The sequence below is a fragment of the Dendronephthya gigantea genome, unplaced genomic scaffold (assembly GCF_004324835.1).
Source record: "Dendronephthya gigantea isolate DGI-Jeju-01 unplaced genomic scaffold, DenGig_1.0 000033F, whole genome shotgun sequence".
In the NCBI taxonomy this organism is placed as follows: domain Eukaryota; kingdom Metazoa; phylum Cnidaria; class Anthozoa; order Malacalcyonacea; family Nephtheidae; genus Dendronephthya; species Dendronephthya gigantea.
The window spans coordinates 249,197-275,304 of record NW_021163043.1 but is presented as its reverse complement, the minus strand read 5'-3'; the positions used below and the strand labels follow the sequence as shown (position 1 = coordinate 275,304).

General features: G+C 37.8%; 3 protein-coding genes across 3 annotated transcripts; all 3 read left to right on the top strand.

The window, feature by feature from the left end:
* The first annotated feature begins 139 nt into the window (after nt 1-139).
* LOC114525180 lies at nt 140-8,291 on the top strand. The gene is made up of 3 exons (XM_028546403.1): nt 140-245; nt 464-685; nt 8,041-8,291. Exons 1-3 carry the CDS (start codon nt 167-169, stop codon nt 8,274-8,276), a joined length of 537 nt encoding a protein of 178 aa, XP_028402204.1. The 5' UTR covers nt 140-166; the 3' UTR covers nt 8,277-8,291.
* A 9,640-nt stretch (nt 8,292-17,931) lies between these two features.
* Nucleotides 17,932-18,987, top strand: LOC114525181. Its single transcript, XM_028546404.1, has 2 exons — nt 17,932-18,079; nt 18,358-18,987. The coding sequence occupies exons 1-2, from the start codon at nt 18,025-18,027 to the stop codon at nt 18,813-18,815; spliced, it is 513 nt and encodes a 170-aa protein (XP_028402205.1). The 5' UTR covers nt 17,932-18,024; the 3' UTR covers nt 18,816-18,987.
* Nucleotides 18,988-22,934: 3,947 nt separating this feature from the next.
* Nucleotides 22,935-25,271, top strand: LOC114525179 (tyrosinase-like). The gene is made up of 3 exons (XM_028546401.1): nt 22,935-23,787; nt 24,476-24,685; nt 24,765-25,271. The coding sequence occupies exons 1-2, from the start codon at nt 23,019-23,021 to the stop codon at nt 24,682-24,684; spliced, it is 978 nt and encodes a 325-aa protein (XP_028402202.1). The 5' UTR covers nt 22,935-23,018; the 3' UTR covers nt 24,685; nt 24,765-25,271.
* The last annotated feature ends 837 nt before the right edge of the window (nt 25,272-26,108 follow it).

Below are 26,108 nucleotides of genomic sequence, written 5' to 3'. Positions count from 1 at the left end.
GTTTTATTGTTACCGCATGGAAATCGTTCTATCAGGAGAACAATACATCTCACTAGAGATCACGGAGTCTCAGCTTCCGGCATATCGAAAGCATAAAAGTGTGATGTTTGCGAACTCAATCTATATTCCAGTTTGGAAACCGAAGAGGAAGGAAGATTGAAGATTGATGAAAGTTAAAGTGAATCTGACAATGAAACTTTGCATTGTATTATTTGTTGCTCTGGTCGCGTGTCTCTCTGAATCAGGTCAGTCCACAATAGATCAGTCCATTGTGAAGTTACTTTCTACCTGCTGAAGTACTCCTGCATTACAAATCTCATTACAAACATTATAATCAATGCATTACAAACACTTTTGAGTTAATCTATCCTGCACACAACCAGTATAAAGTATATGAACTAAACCAAACTTATAACATGCATTACGATACAGAATTGAACAGTTTATCGTATGTCAATTTTAGTTTATGGAGGTGAAAGCGACGTGCTTCGAGTTTTTGACGAGAATATAAAATTGACTGAGAAGGAGATGGAAGAATACATGAAGCAAGCGGATCTGGAAAAATATGGTTTTAAGAGAACCGAGGAGACCACCTTTGAAACGGATGAAAATGGAGAGAAAAAGAAAAGGAGAACCATCTATTACAAGGTCACCGATGATTGTTCTCGAGCTATGTTCTGGGAAGGAGTCCTTGAACAACGCTTGCCAGAGAAATTGAAAAATCTGAAAATCGTTTCAACCACCGTAAAAGAAATTCAGAATCGTATCTCTGGCAGGAAGACAAAGGAATGCACAGTCGGTTTAGAGATCCATCCAGATCGATGTCAGACGTCCAGTGGCAGCAAACGTCGGGTTGCTAGAGGTTGCCCTTGGTGCCTTTTTTGTTGGAATGCGGCCATCGTTTACGGCAACTAAGGTGTGTCATCATTGAACGGTTGTAAACGGAAAACGGAAAAAGTGCTTGATAGAATAATGTACTAGTAGTAAGCTACCTTTAATGCTGTAGTCTTTTTTTCAACATAAATAGCAAGAGAGTCAAATAAATTATCATTTCAAAATTCATCAAAATTGTGTTATTTTTATCAAATGCATTATGAAATATATAGAAACTTAAACTTAAAAAAAACTTGATTATTATTATTATTATTACTGGCTTAAAAATTTGATTACGATGCTGTCGAATTTCAACCAATTCGAATATGTATTGCGAATCGCATTCCATGACGGTGTTCATTGTTGTATCGACGGAACGATGTGCACCAGTAAAGGCGGATTTCCACTTACAGCGAAATCGTTCGCTTCAGAAGTATTAGCATGTTTTCTTTTGAATTTTAACAGCGTAAATAGATAAGTGCGACTTGAGTGCTCTCAATTCAAAAGAAAATATGCAAATATTTTGCTAGCGAACGATTCGCTGTAAGTGGAAATCCGCCTCAGAGGCTGTTTACATGAGCTCGCGGTTACCCGAGATTCAACGAAGTGTGAGATGATTTTGATGTATTGAAATAAGCAGATAACAGTCATGATCCTGGCTGTCGTATAATCACCACAACAATAGCATGTGCTTGTTTGGTGTCATAAAGATTTATTTCAATACCTCAAAGTTCTCTTAAGCTTCGTTGAATCTCGGGTAACCGGGCTCATGTAAACAGCCCCTTAATGCAGCGACGCGGCTCCTGAATTTTTCTTCACCACGGCTTCGTTGATAAAATCTGCATGGTGGGATTGGCAGAAGAGCCACACGCGTGCAAGAGTTACGACTTCTTTCTCTGCAACGAATTGTTTTGCAAATTCGCAACGAGTAATAAAATGCCATTCACGCCCTATCGTTGGCGCGAGATTTTCTCGATTTAAAAGATCAACCCGGTTGTGTGTGTGTTGAATACGTTGATCCGAAAAACGACGTGTATGGAAGAATTAAAGGTTTGTCAAAATGTAAAAATACATTTTGAAGTTCCCCTTTTATGCTTTCTACTACGTGAAAAACCTTTAATAATTCCAATACACACTGGGGAGACTGGGGTTAAGTTCTGAGTCAGAACTGAGTACAAAGAATATGCGTGTATGCATTATCGTTTAGCTTCGATCGAGTAAACATGCAGAATATGCGTTCATTCGTATAGTTTTGATCGAGTAAACATGCAGAATATGCGTTCATTCGTATAGTTTTGATCGAGCACACTTGCAGAATATGCGTTCATTCGTATAGTTTTGATCGAGTACACATGCAGAATATGCGTTCATTTGTATAGTTTTGATCGAGTACACATGCAGAATATGCGTTCATTCGTATAGTTTTGATCGAGTACACATGCAGAATATGCGTTCATTTGTATAGTTTTGATCGAGTACACATGCAGAATATGCGTTCATTCGTATAGTTTTGATCGAGTACACATGCAGAATATGCGTTCATTCGTATAGTTTTGATCGAGTACACATGCAGAATATGCGTTCATTTGTATAGTTTTGATCGAGTACACATGCAGAATATGTGTTCATTCGTATAGTTTTGATCGAGTACACATGCAGAATATGCGTTCGTTCGTATAGTTTTGATCGAGTACACATGCATGCAGAATATGCGTTCATTTGTATAGTTTTGATGGATGACACAGAATATGCGTTCATTCGTATAGTTTTGATGGATGACACAGAATATGCGTTCATTCGTATAGTTTTGATGAAGTACACATGCAGAATATGCGTTCATTCGTATAGTTTTGATGGATGACACAGAATATGCGTTCATTCGTATAGTTTTGATGGATGACACAGAATATGCGTTCATTCGTATAGTTTTGATGGAGTACACATGCAGAATATGCGTTCATTCGTATAGTTTTGATCGAGTACACATGCAGAATATGCGTTCATTCGTATAGTTTTGATCGAGTACACATACAGAATATGCGTTCATTCGTATAGTTTTGATCGAGTACACATGCAGAATATGTGTTCATTCGTATAGTTTTGATCGAGTACACATGCATATGCGTTCATTCGTATAGTTTTGATGGATGACACAGAATATGCGTTCATTCGTATAGTTTTGATGGATGACACAGAATATGCGTTCATTCGTATAGTTTTGATGGAGTACACATGCAGAATATGCGTTCATTCGTATAGTTTTGATCGAGTACACATGCAGAATATGCGTTCATTCGTATAGTTTTGATCGAGTACACATACAGAATATGCGTTCATTCGTATAGTTTTGATCGAGTACACATGCAGAATATGTGTTCATTCGTATAGTTTTGATCGAGTACACATGCATATGCGTTCATTCGTATAGTTTTGATGGATGACACAGAATATGCGTTCATTTGTATAGTTTTGATCGAGTACACATGCAGAATATGCGTTCATTCGTATAGTTTTGATGGATGACACAGAATATGCGTTCATTTGTATAGTTTTGATCGAGTACACATGCAGAATATGCGTTCATTTGTATAGTTTTGATCGAGTACACATGCAGAATATGCGTTCATTTGTATAGTTTTGATCGAGTACACATGCAGAATATGCGTTCATTTGTATAGTTTTGATCGAGTACACATGCAGAATATGCGTTCATTCGTATAGTTTTGATGGATGACACAGAATATGCGTTCATTCGTATAGTTTTGATGGATGACACAGAATATGCGTTCATTCGTATAGTTTTGATGGAGTACACATGCAGAATATGCGTTCATTTGTATAGTTTTGATGGATGACACAGAATATGTGCATGTGCAGTGTTGTTTAGCTTGGATCAAAATTCACCAACTTTGCATGCATGGCTATGTTTTCCGTTTTCGGAATATTCGCCGCGAAAATTGGCAAGCGCCAGGCGACTATGTCTATAATAATAATTCAGTTAAATCGCAGACAAGCAATTTGCATGGGTATAATTCAACACTTGAGGGGAAAAAATATTTAGAGCGAAGCGCGTCGGTACAGACGGGAAAATGTAAAATATTTTTCCCAAGATAAAAAATGAAATGTTTCAATATTGCATTTCATGTAACCACAATGAAACAACGAAATCCTATTTGGTTTACCAGCTTGTTGCCTTTGTGTTTGAAAGCACCGGAAGACAAACATCTCAGTGTGTATTCCTATACAGCTACGTCAAAATTTTCGGGTTTCAACTGTAGTTTCTGTTCTTTGAACGTAGGCAGAACGTTGCTAAACTCACTGATTCAAAACAGATTCGCAAATTACATGAAAGTTCAGTGGGTTTAAATTTTCTGCAACAAGTATATCCACTCTTATGGCTATAGTTAATAGCCTTCTGAAGTGCTTACGTCACACAGTTTTCTATCTATACAATTTTGTCCCACTTGTTTCCCAGATTGCATTGCGATTTATTGTTCGAGACCGACATGACGTAAGCACCTCAAAGGTCTATTAAGACTCGTAGATTCGTGCTGTGATCACATGCACGAATTTGACCAATCAGAATGTAGGATCTGTTATATTCACTTGTGCAAAAATACTAATACTGAACATTGTTATGTAACATCATCGGAGTGACGGAGTATAAAGCATGACAATGTTCATCTCCCTTAACTTCAGGTCTATATTCTTTCGGATATTTAATGAGTTGTGTCATATAGAGATTTCTGATCTATATACGTACAAGTGCACTGTACACTTTTAATGCGCTTCGACTCTTGGCCCTCATACAGATCCTTACAACAAACTCGGTCATCACTCGACCTCATTTCGTCTCATTTTGACTTGTTTTTCTAAAGAGAAAATAAAAGAGACTCGGATGCCCCCAAATTTCGTCATTCTTGTGGTATGGCATTTGTTTCAGCTTTTTTTTGGGATTTTGACCTTGCAACTGACTTAGGGAAGTCAACAAGGAAGTAGTTGTGAATATTCTGTCATCATAGATGAAACTATTATTGTTGTCAGAGTCTTGGGAAAATTCTGCCATCGCAGAAGCGGGTCACATGCAGCATTGGTTACATTTGTTCACCAACTCTTTTCCTTCATCTATTGGGCATCCTCACGATTCGTACTCTCTGCATTTCATTTAATCCGAAGGCACAATTTTCATATCAATGACCCAAGTTTCAAATTTCTATATGTTTATCTTCAAAATAGGCTAGATATGAAATATCAGAACTGGAAGTCCAAATATATCATATTCTGTTGGGCCGATTCAAACTGGATCCAACTTCATCTGCAGGTGACATTTATTCACGAACTTTATAATACGATTCCTTGCATGATCTGTTGGCATATTTTTATAATTCCTCCCACTGAATTTCATTTCCGTACGTATTAGCAATACAAATACAAATATATATTTCACATATCCATCGCCCCCAGTTTCTGTGCAAATTTCTGTTTATCTTCAGAATAAACTGGGTGAAGGGCCACTCGCTCAAATTAAGGAAAAAAACTAACAGATTAAACTAACAGGGAAAAAAAGTACAGATTGGTTGAAGATGAAATTCAACTTGAAGAAGCTTTGCGTTGAGTTGCGAATTAGCAAAACAATTCGTTGCAGAGATAAGAACCGCCTACTTCTTCACAATGACACTTTATGATGTCATATTGTGTTGAGTGGAAATAAATTTACGAGTCTTCGGGTCTGGTTCTCCAGGATCCAACTTTTTGTGTGTTTTCTTTTTTACGTTTCTTTTTACGTTTTTTCCACCGTTCTCATAGAAACACCAACATTATGTTGAGCAATGAATAACATAAACTTGCAACACTGAAAGATTCACGAATGTTTACACAATTTCTGCAATACATCACATAGTCTTGGCATAACTTGTGATTATAACTCACAACTTATTTTTCCTGAGAGTAAATAAAACGAGATTCGAATCCTCCCAAGTTTCGTCATCTCGTGGTGTGGCATTTGATTCAGCTTCTTTTAGACCTGTTGAACATTTTGACCTTGCAACTCGTTGCAGAGATAAGAACCGCCTACTTCTTGACAATGACACTTTATGATGTCATATTGTGTTGAGTGGAAATCAAATTTATGAGTCTTCGGGTCTGGTTCTTTAAGATCCAACTTTTTGTGTTTTTTCTTTTCAAATTTTGTCCATCATTCTCATAGAAACACCTTAAATAAAATGCTAAACTTGCAATACTGAAAGATTTACGAATGTTTTCACAATTTCTGCAAAACATCACAGAGTTCCAGCATAACTTGTCAATCAACTTAAAAACTTGTTTTTACTGAGAGTAAATAAAACGAGGCTCGAATCCTCCCAAATTTCGTCATCTCATTGGTGTGGCATTTGTTTCAGCTTCTTTGGACATATTTGGGCATGTTGACCTTGCAACTCGCTTTCAAAAGTAAACAATTATTATTGTGGAAGGTTTTATTGTTACCGCATGGAAATCGTTTTATCTGGAGAGCAATACATCTCACTAGAGATCATGGAGTCTCAGCTTCCGGCATATCGAAAGCATAAAAGTGAGATGTTTGCGAACTCAATCCATATTCCAGTTTGGAAAACCTACCGAAGAGGAAGGAAGATTGAAGATTGATGAAAGTTAAAGTGAATCCGACAATGAAACTTTGCATTGTATTATTTGTTGCTCTGGTCGTATGTCTCTCTGAATCAGGTATGCCACAATAGTCCATTGTGAAGTTACCTTCTACCAGCTGAAGTACTTCTGGATCACAAATCTCATTACAAACATTATAATCAATGCATTACAAACACTCCTGAGTTAATCTATCCTGCACACAACCAGTATAAAGTATATAAACTAAACCAAACTTTTATATATATATATATAACATGCATTACAATACAGAATGAACAGTTTATCGTATGTCAATTTTAGTTTATGGAGGAGAAAGTGACGTGCTTCGAGTTTTTGACGAGAATTTACAATTGACTGAGAAGGAGATGGAAGAATACATGAAGCAAGCGGATCTGGAAAAATATGGTTTTAAGAGAACCGAGGAGACCACCTTTGAAACGGATGAAAATGGAGAGAAAAAGAAAAGGAGAACCATCTATTACTAGAAATACATGCATGCAGCAACCCCTCGCTATTTCAAACCAAGTACACAATTTCCTGAGTTAACCTGATCTAAACTTATATTATGAAATGACACAAAACTCAAATCAGTCTTAAAGTTTCCATCATTCAATACAAAAATAATCACAAAGCTAGTGTAAACATTGCCCGTTCAATTTTGCTGCATTATACCATGCCAGCAATTAAGTAACGGTTTAAAATCAAAGTTTGAAACGATTAAAACAGTACAAAATCTTCACAGACAAAGAAAAAACTTCAAATGTTATTTTATTCTGTAATTGCAGTCAACGCCGGCGGCTAAAAGTTTTAGTATACTTTATAAATATAGTGTGTATTTTTGATACAAAATTCAAATTACACTTTCAAAAACAATTTTTGAAGTTAAAGCAAAGGTGTAATAGCCCTTCACAGGTTTATGCGTTTGCAGAAAAACTGAAAATTTAACAAATGAACGGCATACAAAGCTGAAAAGTATACAAATACGGCTCATTCTTACCGCGAAACAAGTACGAGATAAACAAAATAAACACGTACCCTTTGTCTTTGAAAACATTTATAAGCTTGCAGATTATGAATTATTCCTCTTACACGGCTTTGTTTTGACTGTATCCACGTTCATCTTTGCTATCTGTCATGCTTCATATATCTTGTTTCTTCTCGTTTTACTTTCTTTGCACAAAGTTTATGAAACGCTTTTACAAAAATGTTTACGAAATGACAGTTAAATTGCTGACGTTCTCATTGAATTACAAACTTTCTGTCTTAGCCAATCAGAACGTTCGTTGATTACCAGTCTACACTCGTTCGCATTTCACGCATGCGCACAAGTACCATGACCATTGAACGTCCACGGTCCACGGTCCACGACATAGAATTTGAGCAACTTTGGATTCCGCTATGTTCTGTCAGAATACCCGGGTGTAATAAATCTCCCAGCGGAATTAGTACCCTCGCACGGCGCTTCGCGCCGGCTCGGGGACAAGGTCACCGATGATTGTTCTCGAGTCATGTTCTGGGAAGGAGTCCTTGAACAACGCTTGCCAGAGAAATTGAAAAATCTGAAAATCTTTTCAACCACCGTGAAAGAGATTCAGAATCGTATTGCTGGCAGGAAGACAAAGGAATGCACAGTCGGTTTAGAGATCCATCCAGATCGATGTCAGAAGTCCAGTGGCAGCAAACGTCGTGTGGCTCGAGGTTGCACTGCAGATTGGTGCTTTATTTGTTGGAGTGCGGCCATTGTTTACGGCAATTAAGGTGTTTCATCATTGAACGGTTGTAAACGGAAAACGGAAAAAGTGTCTTGATAGAATAATGTATTAGTAGTAAGCTACCTTTAATGCTGTAGTCTTTTTTTCAACATAAATTGCAAGAGAGTCAAATGAATTATCATTTCAAAATTCATCAAAATGGTGTTATCTATATCAAATGCATTATATTACTGGCTTAAAAATTTGATCACGGTGCTGTCAAATTTCAACCAATTCGAATATGTATTTCCACTTACAGCGAAATCGTTCGCTAGCGAAATATTAGCATATTTTCTTATAGATTAGTGCGACTTGAGTGTTCTCAATTCAAAAGAAAATATGCAAATATTTCGCCAGCAAACGATTTCGCTGTAAGTGGAAATCCGCCTTAATGCAGCGACGCGGCTCCTAAATTTTTCTTCACCACGGCTTCGTTGATAAAACCTGCATGGTGGGATTGGCAGAAGAGCCACAGGTGCAAGAGTTACGACTTCTTTCTCTGCAACGAATTGTTTTGCAAATTCGCAACGAGTAATAAAATGCCATTCACGCCCCATCGTTGACGCGAGATATTCTCGATTTAAAAAGATCAACCAGATTGTGTGTGCATTGAATACGTTGATCCAAAAAACGACGTGTATGGAAGAATTAAAAGTTCCCCTTTCATGCTTTCTACAACGTGGAAAAACTTTAATGATTCCAATACACACTGGGGAGACTGGGGTTAAGTTCTGAGTCAGAACCGAGTACAAAGTCAAAGAATATGCGTGTATGCATTGTCGTTTAGTTTCGATCGAGTTAACATGCAGAATATATGCATTCATTCGTATATAGTTTTGATCGAGACACAGAATATGTATGCTGCAGGATGCTGCATTGTCGTTTAGCTTCGATCGAGTAAACATGTAGAGTATGCGTTCATTCGTATAGTTCTGATCAAGACACAGAATATGTATGCTGCAGGATGCTGCATTGTTGTTTAGCTTCGATCGAGTAAACATGCGGAATATGCGTTCCGTTCATCGTATAGTTTTATCGAGTAACAGAATATATGTATGCTGCAGGATGCTGCATTGTCGTTTAGCTTCGATTGAGCATACATGCAGAATATGCGTTCATTCGTATAGTTTTGATGCATGACACAGAATATGTCGTTTAGCTTCGATCGAAATTCACCGACACCAACTTTGCATGCATGGCTATGTTTTCCGTTTTATTCGCCGCGAAAATTGGCAAGCGCCAGGCGACTATAATAATAATTTAGTTAAATCGCATCACAAGCAGTTTGCTTGGGTATAATTCAACTCTTGAGGGAAAAAAATATTTAGAGCGAAGCTCGTCGATATAGACGGGAAAATGTAAATATTTTTCCTATGATAAAAAATGAAGTGTTTTAATATTGCATTTCATGTAACCACAATGAAACAACGAAATCCTGTTTGGTTTACCAGCTTGTCGCCTTTATGTTTGAAAGCACCGGAAGACAAACATCTCAGTGTGTATTCCTATACAGCTACGTCAAAATTTCCGGGTTTCAACTGGTAGTTTCTGTGCTTTGAACGTAGGCAAAACGTTGCTAAACTCACTGATTCAAAACAGAATCGCAAATTACATGCAATTCAGTGCCAGTGGGCTTAAATTTTCTGCAACAAGTATATCGTGACATTTTCCACTCTTATGGCTAGTTAAGCAGATTCATGCTGTGATCACATGCAGGTGCGAATTTTAATTATGGCACATCTTTTTTTGTGTGTTTCAATGGAATGAATGAATGGCTTGTTATATATTATGAAGTTCGTTATCTGAACATTTAAAACTCTTTCTCTTCCTTACATCTATCTGAAGAAGATGATCGTAGTACCGCGAAGTCCGCCGGTTTGAACTGGCGTGTTTATGTGTGTCAAGCATTGAACTTCCGGCATTGCCAACATGTTGGTAAATTCCAACAGATCACCTCATTTTCGGAAGTTTGAAAGTACCGAAGTTGGCGGTTAATTTGTACCCAACCATTTCTTCATTGTGCAACCTAATGGTATGTAAAATACATAAAGAAATGAGCTGAAGGAAGACGACGCTTGCAACAATCTTCACGGCGAGATATCTTAGCTAATTTCCATATCGACAACTTAAAAGTCGTGTGTTCGGCAAGTTGAGATCAATTCTAGTTTGGACTGAAAGGGGAACTTGAAGAAAGAAAAACTGAAGAAAGAAGATATTGATCACTCGAAATAATGAAGTTTTCCATCGCAGTTCTATTCGTACATGTTTTGGTGATTTTTCTGTCCCCATCAGGTGTGTTCTCGTATCATGTCTTCATCTTTGTGTTATTGCCGCGTAACTACAATCAATGCATATGGGAGTATTTAAACACTCCTTAACAGTCAGAATTATCAGAATTCTGTACTTTTCAATGGTTTTCCAATGAGAAGACTAATTCTTCACTATGGTTTAATTACAAAGGGCAACTTCTATGATTCTACATTCGACCTTTTTAGATTATCGAAAGCATTACAGAATAAATAATTTGACTATTTTTATCCGTATATAACTTTTTAGCGTATGGAGCAGAAAGTGACGTGGTTCGAATTTTTGACGAGAATTTAAAATTGACCGAGAAAGAGGTGGAAGAATACATGAAGCAAGCGGATCTGGAAAAATATGGTTTTAAGAGAACCGAGGAAACCACGACTGAAACGGATGAAAATGGAGAGAAAAGTACAAAGAGAACTATCTACTACAGGGTCACTGATGATTGTTCTCGAGTTATGTTCTGGGAAGGAATCCTTGAACAACGCTTGCCAGAGAAATTGAGAAATCTGAATATCTTTTCAACCACCGTACGAGAAGTTCAAAAACGTATTGCTGGCAGGAAGACAAAGGAATGCACAGTCGGTTTAGAGATCCATCCAGATCGCTGTCTCAAGTCCAGTGGAAGCAAACGTCGTGTTGCTAGAGGTTGCAGTTGGTGCGGCATCTGCAGTAATGCGGTCATCGTTTACGGCAACTAAAGTTTTTTATTGGACGATTGTAAACGGAAAACGGACTAAGTGTCTTGATAGAATAATGTACTAGTATTCTAGTAATCTACTTTGTAGTTTCTAAAGTTGTGTAGTCGTGTAGTTTTGTAGTAAAGTTGTCTTGCAACATAAATAGCAATAGAGTCAAATAAATGAACATTTCAAAATGCATCAAAATAGTGTTTTTTAATTTATATCAAATTTTTGAAGTCCTAATAATTATATTCTCCTCAAAAATTGCCCGGCTTAGCCGCAAAAATTCCTCTCTCTGCGCAAAACTTGGCGTATTCTCGCAAAAATGATAATAAGCAAATATATCAATGTTTTTGAACCGATTGATAGTACTGAAAAGAAAGTTAAGGATCTTGAAAATTTTTATAAGTATTCCAGAGATTATCACATACCACTTAAAGTTAATTACTCCGGCGTTAGCGACGGAATTTTTTTTGGGTTTTTTTTTGTTTTTTTTTTGTTATTTTTCGTCGTCGCAAGTTTATTTTGGCGCGAAATATACTGTATTTGAAAAGTGCATGTGACCGTATTTATCTACGTCACAGTTTTTTCTCCCAAGAGTTGTGGTGCACAACTCGAAATCTTTGGCTAATTTTCCGATGCCCGATTTGATTTCGCTCGCATGATACGGCAATTCCTCCAAAAGGAACAAATAAACCGTTCTTTTGATGCTGTTCGATTAAGTTTAGATTTAATTGGGGTAAAAATATATCTAATATATGTAGATTCTGGTCCTATTTTAATAATATCGCTGCTATTTCGCCGTTTAACAAGATGATGTGGTCGTGTATGACCACATCGCGTAGACACGTCGCAGTTTGCACAGGTTAATGTAAGTGCGAAGTGTAATTTCAAAGTGTAAGACAAAGTGAACGTATCATGCAGTTTATTTACATTTTTGAACAATTGAATTTCTATGCTACGATGTGCTTTTGAATGTCGCGATCGAACAACATTTAGGTTCGCAAGGCATCTAAATGAGTATTATAACTGTATTGTTTATGTTCCGAAGCTTCACATTGAAGACTGGCACGTGCACAGCACGCCGGAGTTAACGCCAAAACATTGCAGAGATAAGAACCGCCTACCTCTTGAAAATAACACTTCATGAATTCATCTTGCGTCTGAAAGGAAGTTCAAATTATATTAAGACTCGCTCTGAGGCGCTGAATCCTCAGAATCCAACTTTTTATGAATCGTTTCACGTTTTGTTCAACGTTTTCAGAGATTCTTAAATTGAATAATTAATGACTGAATTAAATAAACTTGCAGTATACTTAAATACTAACGTTTACTATAAATAATTCGGTTTCACTCAACTTTCACAATACATCACTGTCTGACTTTTGCCGAGGGTCTAAGTTCGAGGATCGAGGGCTTAAGTCGAGGGACGAGGGAAATATTATATTTATAATTCAATTAAACATGGAAGGTATCTCAAATGAAATGCGACTAGTATTTCAGTTGCTAGGGCTGCTTTCCACTGTTACGTTTTTTAACGCGCGCAAAAATTTAAATGCTTCCAAATTTTTATTCAGGCACGGGTCGAGGAATGCATACTAAAATATGCGGAAAACTAGGTTCTTTCAATTTATTCGTCTATAGCGAAATACACAATGATTTAGGCCCTAAGTATCTTGCGTCAGACCGTGCTACGGTGCAAATATTTTGACATTCGACCCTCGACAGACACCAAAACTAAACTTTTTTAACAATTTTTTATTGGTACGCGGTGGATATAGCGGCATCCAGCGACCAGCTTTATTCCATGCATACAACGTTGAAGACTTAACTTTTGCAAGACCGAAGAAAATTTACTTGTACATATTATCACTATACACAGGGGTGGATCCAGCACTAGTGCACTAATTTGCATGTCACAAGAAAACTGCTAAAAATAACCACTTTGTTTTGTAATGCAAATTTGTGCACTAGTGCTGAATCCACCCCTGACTATACATGTCTAGAAACATTCTTTCTCATAAAGCATCTTTCTCATAGTGGGATTTAGAATGTATCGATGTTCGTCTCATTTTAACTTGTTTTTCCTAAGATGATATAAGAAGGAGACTCGAATCCTCCCGAATTTCGTCATCTTGTGCTATGGTATGTTTGTTTCAGCTTCTATTGGATCTGTTGAGCATTTTGACCTTGCAACTGACTTAGAGAAGCCGACAAGGAAGTAGTTGTTGACCTTCTGTCATTGGATAAAACTATTTTTGTTGACGGAGTCTTGGGAAAATTCTGCCATCGCAGAAGCGGTTACATGCAGTACTGGTTACATTCATTCGTGAGCTCTTTATACGAGCTCCTAGGCGATCTGTTGATATCTTTACATTCGTATTCGCTGCGTATAGCCATTACAGTGTGACCATATATGAATATCTTATAAGCAAAGCTGCTTAAATCTTGTCTGATGCCCCTTCCTGGGATAAATTTGGTCATTATTAAAATCCGACCGAATCTAGTAGCATCAAGTTCAAAGTTCATCTCCAAAAGCCAGCGAATGCATGGTATATTTCTTTTTAGTATAAACTGACTAATAGGCTATCACTTTTCCTGCGTTCTGATTGGCTACGCTACTGGTAGGCTATTAGTGATAGCCTACTAGTAGCAAAATTCAAAACAATGGCGGAAAATTCGCGTTTCGCCGAAGTATCTGAAGATTTTTTGGACGACTTGTTGGACAATTCCGTACCAGAAAAAACAAAAAAAGCAACAAAATACGGAATTGCAATTTTTAAGGGTAAGAAAATACATAAAAATAACGTATACTCAATTGAATTTTTATATTTAAACTGAATTTTAAAACATTTTACGCGAACAACAATTAAAATATTTTCTTCCTTTAATATACGAAATAAATTTCAGAATGGTTTGCAAGCCAACAAGAATTTTATATTGTGTTTCCTAGTTGTAAATTAATGTTATAGTTTATACTAAAACAATTAGACAACTCGGCCTCGTTGTCTATGAGCAAATAGTCAACTCGGCTTCGCCTCGTTGACTATTCGCTCATAGACAACTCGGACTCGTTGTCTAATTGTTAAATAATATTATCAGAACTTTATCAAAATAAATGTGTAAACTTTTGTTAAACTCCTCGTCACAAATTCTGACTGAAATATGTCAGTTGACATGAATACACATTGAATTTAGCAAAGCCAATCAGATTACGCCAAAACTCATATACATACAGTAATTAGTCATATTGTGAATATGTTTATTCTCAAAACTGTACATGCAATGGATGTCATCACTCAAAATTTCTCATTGAATTTTCCTTGCACCTCAATTACTACTTTGTTGTTGAAACGAAGAAGACAATAAAGTGCAGATAAATTGGTCGAAGATAAAGTCGACTGGACGAAACTTCGTATTGCGATATACTCGTGCGAATTTACGAATCAACTCGTTGCAGAGATAAGAACCGCCTACTTCTTGAAAATGCCATTATGAATTCATCTTGCGTTTGAGAGGAAGTTCAAATTGTCACTCGCTCTGAGGCGCTGGATCTTCAAAATCCAACTTTTTATGTACAATTGTTTCACGTTTTGTTCAACGTTTCACAGACTCCTAAATTATATTGAATAATGACTGAATTAAATAAACTTGCAGTATACTTAAATGCTAACGTTTACTATGAATAATAGGTTTCACTCAACTTTCACAAACATCACTGTCTGACTTTTGCCGAGGGTCGAAGTTCGAGGATCGAGGGCTTAAATCGAGGGTCGAGTGAAATATTGAATTGATAATGCAATTAAACATGGAAGGTATTTCAAAAGTCCCAAACTGAATCCCGTTTTCCGCATTTGATGCCATTTCGATTTTTGCATGAAATGCGACTAGTATTTTAGTTGCTAGGGCTGTTTTCCACTGCTGTGTTTTTTACGCGCGCAAAAATTTAAATGCTTCCAAATTTTTGTTATTACACGGGTCGAGGAATGCATACTAAATAAAATATGCCACTATCTGACTACGGCATTTTAAGAAAACTTCGTAGTCCTCACTACGTAATTTAAAAGCAATAAAAGTTGACATTTTCTCGTTTTCTCCATAAGATAATTTGCGAGAACTGTTTTTCATGACCGTTGCTTTTGATTATGTACTGATATTTTTCGAAATAGCAAGCGTAAAATTTCCGAAATATTTGACAGGTTAAACATGCGTGTTTCCCAAGCTTTATCATGTCGGCACGAGGTGGCGTATGCATACAACGTTTGTTTCGCGCCACAGTGACGAATCTCGTAGACGTAGCGGGAACCGTAGTCGAATCTAAAGCTCTCTACTTGCGTCAGGCCGTGCTGCGGTGTACATATTTCGACACTCGACCCCCGATCCTCGACAGAAACTTAAACTAAACTTTTGGCACACGGTGACAATTTTTTTATTGGCACACGGTGACAATTTTTTTATTGGCACACGGTGGATATAGCGGCATCCAGCGACCAGCTTTATTCCATGCATACAACGTAACCCCCGCCAAAATGTCGCATGTCTTATTCAAGAAATGGATATGATCCTAAATATTTTCATAGCTATACTTTCGGGAAGTCTTTAGAATTCCCACGGAAGTTGACATCGCGAATTAAATTGTGGAAGGCAAATAAATGAACGGCTACCTGGAGAAGCCAGCTGGAGGAAGACAAACACCTGTCGATAATCCCCAGGATGAGACATCTCCGACTCCGGCGCACGTGCCAGTCTTTAATATAGAGCTTCTGAACATAAACAATACAGTTCATATTCGCATTTAGATACCTTGCGAACCTATAATTATAAATGTTCGATCGCGAAATTCAGAAGAACATCGTACTTTAAAAAGTATAGAAGTTCAATTGTTCAAAAATGTAAATAAACCGCATGATATATTCGCTTTGTCTTACACTTTGCCTTTGGAATTCGCGCTTATATAGTTATATAAAATCTTTAATCCTGTGCAAACTACGACGTGTCAACGCGCCCATACACGATCACATCTTGTTAAACGGCGAAATAGCAGCGATATTATTAAAATAGGACCAGAATCTACATGTATTAAATATATTCTTACCCCAATTCAATCTAAACTTAATCGAACAGCGTGAAAAGAACGGTTTATTTGTTCCTCTTGGAGGAATTGCCGTATCATGCGAGCGAAATCGAATCGCGCATTGGAAAATTAGCCAAAGCTGTGCACCACAACTCTTGGGAGACAAGACTGGGACGTACATAATTACAGTCACATACACATTTTAAATACTAGTATATTTCGCGCCATTACAGACTTGCGACGACGAAAAATAAAAAAAAATAAATAAAAAAACAAAACAAAAACAAAACCGAGGCGAATTTTCAACTCCGTCGCTGACGCCGGAGTAATAACGGGTATATACGCATTACGTCTTCCTTAGAATTGTACGGGCATTTTTAATTGAAGAACAGAAGATTGTTTTTCGCGTATTTGAGTGAAACTGTGAAAGAAGATGACGAAAGAAAGCCTTGAAGCAATTCTCGAGTTTTCGTTTCTGTGACTTGTTCTGTCATTTTGACCTTGGAACTGACTTCCGAAAGCATAGACAAGGCGGTGTCTGCCCTGACTCTTCATTGTGACATGCATGGAAAAATTATGCAACCACACACCATCTACAACACCGGTCTTTATTGTGTGAAAGAATACTTCCTACGACTGGTTTCTTCCTTATAACTGCCAGTGGCTTGTTAGATATAATGAAAGAAACTGACCGTCTCAATTTGCTGATGGTAGTAATGTAGCAGAATTGGCTCATCAGAATCTTCAGAAATTTAAAAACCTGAAACGCGCGGCAAACATGAAATCTCATTAGATTTAATTAGGAATTCATTGACATGCACTTAATTTGATCTTTGGTATAAATCTAGTATAAATATTTACTCGTATGAATTAACATCTAAATGCTGTGCAATATCAAGCCCCGCGTTTACACTGCACTCGATTTATTGGCACGGCACGGCTAAAATGGGTACCCGTGCCCATTTAATTTAAGGTGCCCGGTTAATTTCCGTGCGAAGCGCTGCAAAAGGAACGCACAGTCGGCCTGGAAATCCGCACAAATCGATTTCACACTGGCACTGAAAAAACGGCTTCCGAGTGTAGTATGAACAAACATGCAATGCGAAAGCATAAGGTTGCCGCTGGTGATCTGTCAATGGATCTTTCCCCTTTCAAGCGCGCCTTTCAAGAGTTTTCAAGCGCGCAATGCGTGACGGTAGTTGATTCTCAAGGTCAATATGAGTTGTTATTTCGCCACGTTCAGGAATGATTTAGTTTAATAAAGAAGCAAAAAGAATCGGCAAGGTTTTCTTGCAAAAAAAATCGCTTCAAAGCTGGCGGTATTGTAACTCAAATTGACCTTGATAATCCACTACCGTCGCGCATTGCGCGCTGGAAAGCTAAAAGGGGAAAGGTCTATTGCCATATTTGCTAACATTTAACGGGAATCCTGACTCGTTCGACACGCCCCTAGATATTTCGTTAATTGTGGCGGCAAATAAATGAATAGCTACCTGGAGAAACCAGCTGAAGGAAGCTAACGCCAGTCGGTAATTCCTCGATGAGACATCCCAGTCATTTTCCAAATCGATAGCATAAAAGACGTGTGTTCGGCAAGCTCGGATCAATTCTAGTTTGGTCCGAAAGACAACCTTGAGGAAATAAGAGATTGAAGAAAGAAGACTTTGAAGAAGACAAGCAAATCAAGAAGATGAAGTTTGGCATCGCAATTATTGCTGCTTTGGTGATTTTTCTTTCCCCATCAGGTGTGTGTGTAAGCATATTTTTGCCTTTATCGGTGTTATTGCTTTTTTCTTTAATGCATCTTCCAAAAACGCCAAATGCAGCTATACACTTAGACACAAATTAGCCTTTCTCACGATGACGAATATGCCGCCATTGCAGGGGTACTTTTTTTCAAAACTGTGAACATAAGACCTCGTAACGGCAACTGTCTTTAATTCTATAGGCTGGATTTATTCTTCAAATGATTCTAAAAGAGTCCTGTTTCCAGCGCGACTTACCTCTTTATTGTATGTTTTAGTAAACGGTGCGGAAAGCGACGTGGTTCGTGTTTTTGACAAAAAGACGCAGATGAGTGGCGAAAAAGTGATGGAATACCTGAAGCAGGCTGACCTCGAGAAGTATGGATTTAAGAAAACCGTCGAAGAGTCCACGGAGACTGATGAAAATGGTAAGATAACCAAAAAGACGACCATTTACTATTTGGTCACCGATGATTGCTCCAGGGTTTGGTTCTGGGAGAGCATTTTGGAGCAACGTTTGCCAGCAGAGTTGAGAAACTCGAAGCTCGCTTCAACCATCGTGAAAGAGGTCAAAGATCGTATCACCGGTCGCAAGACAAAGACCTGCAAAGTTGGCCTGGAAATTCATCCAAATCGTTGCTCAGGAAAAGCTTGCGGAAATGACCGGGGCAAACGTGGTATCGCAGGTGCCATGCATTTTTTCTGTTGGTCTGCCTCCATTAATTACGCTAATTAACTAGCTTACCAACTGTCATTTTAAAGGCTTTAATAATCATTTGGAAATGGGACGAGAATAAGGACTAAGAGTTGATATTAAATAATTGTGTAGTGTTTTGTAGTATTTTGAACTACTGTACTAACGGTATAGTTTTTTGTCAGTATATCAAATAAACGCATATTTAGCTCGGCATATTGTTTATTTTTGCTTCAAAATATACTATTAGTATATAGGCACAGTGGTCAGTAGCGTAACTGGGGGGTTAGTACGTGTGATGGCTGCTTTCTATACTGTCGCGTATTTTACGCACGGAAAATTTTAGATGCTTCCAATTTGTTATTATTTCACAACCATTTTCAACAAATGCATACTAAAATATGCGGAAAACTAAGCTCTTTCAATTTATTCACCTATTTTTAACACCTGAAATTCCGATTCGTCTCGCGTATTCGCTCAATCTCAGACCAAACCATTAACTTTGACAGTAGCTCATTATTTGCTGTCTGTTTATTATTTCGGCGAAGTCTTGAATACGACGACAATAATATACACAGTAAACTGAATCTAAACGCGCAGTTTTGGCAATGTAAAGGCAAACATTCATTATCGAAGCACAATAATGTCAATATATAGATATAATTAAAAACTGCGTGCATTTAAAGATGACAGGATCTCTGGGGGTCTTGAGTAAAAGTGGCGCCCTTTCAAGGACTCCTTCAATTAGGTAAATATCCACGCGGTATACAATTAAATCTCCTGTCGGCCGTCTGCAAAGGCGCACGACTGTATACCCATGAAAATATGGATTATGGACGCCAGATCTCTGACGCAGTCTGCATGCTAGCAGTGAAGATGTTTATTATTAATTCTGTGGCTAAGGCCCGCACACTAGAGATGCGATTCGAATTTTCAGTTTTCAGAAGCAAATAAATTCAATTCTGGATGAAAATTTTAAGAGTTATGGCATAACACCAGAAAAATTCGTAAAATTAAATCACGCCACGTCGCGTTGATGTCACCACGGATTCATCGATAAAAGCTAGTGGGATTGGCAGAAAAAGAGCCACTCACGCAAGGTCTACGACTACTTACGAAACCAAACCGAGACCATGTCATCCACGTCTTATCATTCTCGAGACTTTCTGGATTTGAACGACCAACCCGGCTGTTTGTGTGTTGAATACGTCAATCCCACGAACGCCGTGTTTAGAAGAATTCGAGAATAGTTCTCTAAATTGTTTTACAAATGTTATTTCACCTGACCTGAACTGCATGGTTGTCCGTTTCAAATTTTCCCATAAGTTTTCATCCTCTACGGAAATCTCGCCCCAAAGCTGAAATTTTTATAATTGCTATTTAATTCCCATACACACTTGGGTTAACGTTCTGAGTCGGGCTAAAACCTAATACATATTCATTCCCGCGAACATAAACGGCATAAGATAAACGGTTGATACCATAGGCGGCCCAAAATTGGCGGCCGAAAAATTTTTCGGCAATTTGTCAATGTAATGTATAATATATATAATTATATATTATACATTACATTGACAAATTGCCGAAAAATTTTTCGGCCGGTAATTTTGGGCCGCCTATGTTGATACTTGAAGCGCTGATTTAATTAGCTCATTAGTTTAAAATTGTCTGAATTTTTAAATATATTTTTATCTCTAGGCTGGATTTTAATTTTAAATAAACTCCTTCCAACTCAGGCAAAGCAGTATTTGTTAATCAACTTCATGCCGTAACTAGTGTGGCATTTTTTCGCCTCAATTCTTCGCCTTGTTTAACCGGTTTAAATTAACTCAACTCGTTATGCCGTTGTAATACTCGCCATGCAAAACAATACATTAAGGCCCGTTCACACGATCCGATTTGTCGGATCCGATTGTATCGGTTCCGATTTTTGGCTGACTGTTCAGACGATCCGATAGTTTTTTTGACGGGCTTAAGGGGGAGGTAGGTGGCCTGCGTATAGGTGTTTCAACCATGAACAAATACCCAAAATGAGGTTTAAATCAATGGGTTTAAATGGCTGACGAGGAAGCTAAGAAAATAATTGGGATTGTTGGTGTGGAATAAAAGCTCCCTTTCGCTCCACAGAGAAATAAGCTTTTCAGTTTCTTCGTCTGCATGTCCATTTTCTTGCTTGGTCTTTTCTCTTTCCTTTTGCTTTCGGTTGCTGTTCTTGCACCGTCGTTGGCGTGTTTTCAACAACACCAGAATTATCAGTCAATCCGGGAGCAGCAGCCATTTGTGTTATCTAATTTTTCGCGCCAAATTAAATTTGGGAAGTATGGAGAGTGAGAAGTCTGGGGCTAGTCGGCTTTCTTTCATCTTGTCGGATGAAAATAGAGCAAGTTCTATTTCCATCCGATTTTTTAGACTGACGGATCCGACTGTCGGAAAGTAACTTTATAGGTGTTCACACGATCCGATTTTTCGGAACCGATACAATCGGATCCGACAAATCGGATCGTGTGAACGGGCCTTTAGAAAGATAAGAACCGCCTACTTCTTGAAAGTGACAATTTAAAGGAGTAGCATTTTACGAGGAAATTGAATTCGGGTCAGGATCTTCAAGATCCAACTTCATGTGTATAATGATGGTTTACGTTTTGTCCATCATTAATATTGTCATAGAAACACTAACATTATATTGTTTCCAGTTTCCTATAGATATTTCGCACGTGTAAAGCCTTTCTGTTCACACGATCCAATTTTGTGTGATCCAATTCACTTCTGATGGATGTTCTATAGTCTGTTGATTGGCAAAGCATATATGAGCAGCAAATCAACTAAAGCCAAGACTGTACAATTACTGTTATCTATCACTTTTTGGGTGGAAATATGGTCTATCGTATAGTTTATAAGTCATTTTCTAACATGAAAATTGTTTGCTCATGCAGTATATGTTCGATTGTATTCAAATGAGTCTGTCATCAATATTCATCAACATTCAAGTACATCGGTCCGTTTGAAGCACTCGCATCTCATTTAGTATTTGACAGCTTAGACTAAATGTAAACCAGTAATATATTGTGTAGAAATGTTAGTTAAGTTTACTTACCGCAGCGTGAAATGACTGAAATCGCAGACGTCCATTTTGCTCGAGATTACACCCCTTGCAATTTTAGACCGAGATCTTCATAAATCTTGCACCAATGGCCAGACTTTGTATGACGCTTGTGGCAAACGTTGTACGTGCCAGAATGGAAAACTGGTCAAATGCTGTAGACTTCAAAAATAACAAGACGCCTGTTCTGGCGTTAACTCCGGCGTGCCGTGCACATGCTAGTCTTCAATATAAAGCTTCTGAACATAAACAATACAGTTCATATTCATTTAGATGCCTTGCGAACCTAAATGTTGTTCGATCGCGAAATTCAGAAGCACACCGTACTTTAAAAAGTATAGAAGTTCAATTGCTCAAAAATGTAAAGTATGCTCTGAATCAACTCTTGTTCAACCTAGCCGCCGGGGCAAGAGAGGATGCCAAGAAAATACTTATCTCTCTAGTGCACGGCAGATCCAACGCGGGAGTCCAATTAGAGGCTATAGCTACTACAATGCGTAACTACGGTGTGGCGTCTTATGTTATTGGTTTAACGAAAGATAGGAACATGGAAAGTGAGCTAAAGTCGATTGCTGGTGGATACTCGTCCAGAGTGCTTTATGAGTCCGATTATGGAGGCTTAAATGAAGTAATTGACGAAATATATGGAGGTGAGCGGATTTATAGTCCAAATGAAATACATGCCTGTGATAAAAATATCATTAGTGGTGGCGTAGGAGAAACATTTTTTTTTTTAATCAGTCTAGATTATAAATTTCCAAAAATGCAAATATTTCGCCTTTGAAGCATCTCTAGCGCATGTAACAAGTTCTTCTCGACTGTGAAAAATAGTCTCAATATATATCTTATGTCTTAAATTGTATTTAAATCATCCCGTCATTCGTGTTTATTATCACTTAAATACATCGGTCACATTTGACGTATACTCACGACGGCTTGAACTAAATGTAAACCAGGCATATTATGCAATGTATAGTTATCCTAGCCTTGGTGTTGTTTGTGAGATTTGATCCTATTTAGACGTGGATCTTGCATATCAGTCCTGCACCAATGGCCAGACTTTTTATGATGAATGTGGCAGACGTTGTGAACTACAGGATGGGAAATTGGTCAAATGCTGCAGACTTCGTAAAGAATTCACTGATATGAGCTGCGAAGAGAGGATCCGCTACATCAACACTGTGAAAACAGCCTCCACCCACCCAGTGTACAAACCTCTGTACGACAATCTTACAGGACTGCATAAAACTGTCTTTTATGGTTATGGAATCCACCAAAAAGACTTCTTCCTTCCCTGGCATCGCTGGTACATATTACAATATGAAAATTTGCTTCGAAAGATCGATTGTCGCGTCACCGTTCCGTACTGGGATTGGAGCCTGGTAGCTGGTGATCCTTGGTCGAGCTCAATATGGAACACTGGTGACGATGGATTTGGTGGAAACGGAGTGCCGTGGCAGAGGTGTGTTAATACTGGTCCCTTCAAGGCAACGGTTTGGTCGCTTCCTGCAAGCGCTGGGGAAGGTTGTCTAAGAAGAAACTTTACTGGCTTCGTACCGGACGCAATCACGGTTAAAAATGTGATCACGATACTGTCAAATTTCAACCAATTCGAATATATATTGCGAAACGCATTCCATAACGGTGTTCATTGCTCTATAGGCGGAACAATGTGCAGCAATGATTCAGCGACAGCTCCTGAATTTTTCCTTCATCACGGCTTCGTCGATAAAATCTGGTGGGATTGGCAGAAGAGTCACACGTGCAAGGGTTACGACTTCTTCCACGACCAAACCGGAAAAATGCCATTCACGCCCTATCGTTCACGAGATTTTCTCGATTTAAAAGATCAACCAGACTGTGTGTGTGTTGAATACGTTGATCCGAAAAACGACGTGTATGGAAGAATTAAAGGTTTGTCTTAAAAATACATTTGAAATTCCCCTTTTATGCATGCTTTCTACTGCGTGGAAAAAACCCTTTAAAAATTGTGACTTGAATTCCTGTGAACTGATCTGTTAAAAGAAATAAACACATGGGCCAAAGACGGGAAAACACAACGGAACTAAATTTTCTTGAATAAGTATAAATCGCCTAAGTCAAGAAAATTAAGTGTATTTGATTTCATTGTGTATACATTCATATTACTAAGACTAGCCTAATTTCTAAGGATCTGATCTTCTGCTGTTTTATGCACTAAAAATTTCTGCATATATCGGATTTATTTGTATATAAATTTTAATACAGACAACTCTCTAATTCAAACATCTTACCAATAAGTACACCTCTCCCCTTCAATCCCATAAAAACAAATCTCAAAACAGATTCAGTCTGCATTCAAATACATAATGAAGTCATTACATTAATACTGATATCAAACTCAGACTTAATGTTAAGCCCGTTTTCCACAAGGTGAATTTACTCGCGCGACGCGAAGCGATATTTGAAATCCGGTGATTGGTTTCAGTAGGAAGGTAGAAACCTTCCTACTTTTTATGCGTTTGCGCGAATAAATTCTCCAAGTGGAACACGGGCTTTAGACCTGTTAGCTTGCTATTACAAAAATAAAACGAAATTATATTGCCAATATATTTTATGATAGTTATGTCCCAGAAAATCATTCCGAAAACGCCACGATCAAAACTTCCCCCGGTATCCGACGATGCAAAGAGTTTGTTCAATGTCTCCGAGGCGGAAATGGGAACACTTTCACAGTTCGAAGCTAAAATTCAGCCCAAACTTGTTCAGGAAAGGAGCTCCTTACGTGGAAAGGAAGCAATGCTTGGTTTCAATTCAAGTTACTTATACTAAGGTAAATACTAATAGTAATGTAAGAACTATTACTAGCACTAGTATACCATATAACAATAGTACCATATTCTTTACTTCAGGGAAAGATCATTATTCATAACTACAACATATAGCAACAATTGGGACTCCTTAATTAAGTTTAACTTAGTCAGTGTGATTAGTCTTAGCTATAGAACGTTATATATAATTTTGAAGATAGTAAGCAGAATTTATACGTTTTGTTTTGCGGATCAGCTTTGGCCTCAAACCTCAGCCACATAATTCATCAAGTACGTGATGCAGAAATGCAATCATGCTTGCACAATTTCCTTTTTCATCTATAACGCATATGATAATTATATATGCCCTAATTATATATACTCGCATAGTCGTAAACTTATAGATAGCGATAGTTTCAGCATGCAGTGAGACACATTGGTAACGGCGAAAAATAGGCGGATATACTTACACCTGCATGGGCATTAACTCTAATTCCTATCAACAAATCTCTACACGTTTAAATCTAGATGTTATCAAATAATGAATAAAATAAACTTGCAATACTGCATGAAAGCCTCGCGAATGTTTATACAATTTCTACAATGCATCACAGAGTTAATTCCGGCATAACCTGTGACATAACTTCTAATATGTTTTTCCTGAAAGTAAATAAAATGAGACTGGAATCCTCCCAAATTTCGTCATCTCGTGGTGTGGCATTTGTTTCACTGCTTTTTTTGGACCTGTTGAGCATTTTGACCTTGCAACTGATTTAGGGAAGTCAATATAAGGAATTGTTTTGAGCATTATTCTGGCATTTGATGAAACATGTTTTTGTTGACATGGTCTTGGCAAAATTGTGCCATAGCAGAAGCGTGTCACATGCAGTTCAGGTTATTTAAAATTTATTCGCCAACTGTATTACGAGTCTTTAGTCTATTGGCATCTTTACAATTTGTTTTCTCCACATTTCAACTTTAACACATATAGGCCTGGACCTGGTCCAGGCCAGGTCAAAGCATGCACGTGTAAACGCGGCAATCTAATGATCCGTGTTTCAAATTTCTACATCCGGTTTATCTTCAAAATAAGCTAGATAAAATGTCATAACTCAAGGCACAAATATATCATATTATATCATATCACAAATATATAATTCCTTCACGATACCTGACCTGAACTGCATGGTTGTTCATGGTTGTCTGTTTCAATTTTTCTGGTAAATTTTCATTCTCTACTACGGAAGTCTCCGGCTCTCGGCTGTCTCGCGCACAAGTCTCAAATTTTTAAATTTGCATGGTTAATAATTCCAATACACACTGGGGAGACTAGGTTAAAGTTGGAGAGTCGAAATCGAGAACACAGAATATGCGTGCATGCATTGTTGTTTAGCTTCGATCGAGCACACATGCAGAATATGCGTTCATTCGTGTAGTTTTGATCGA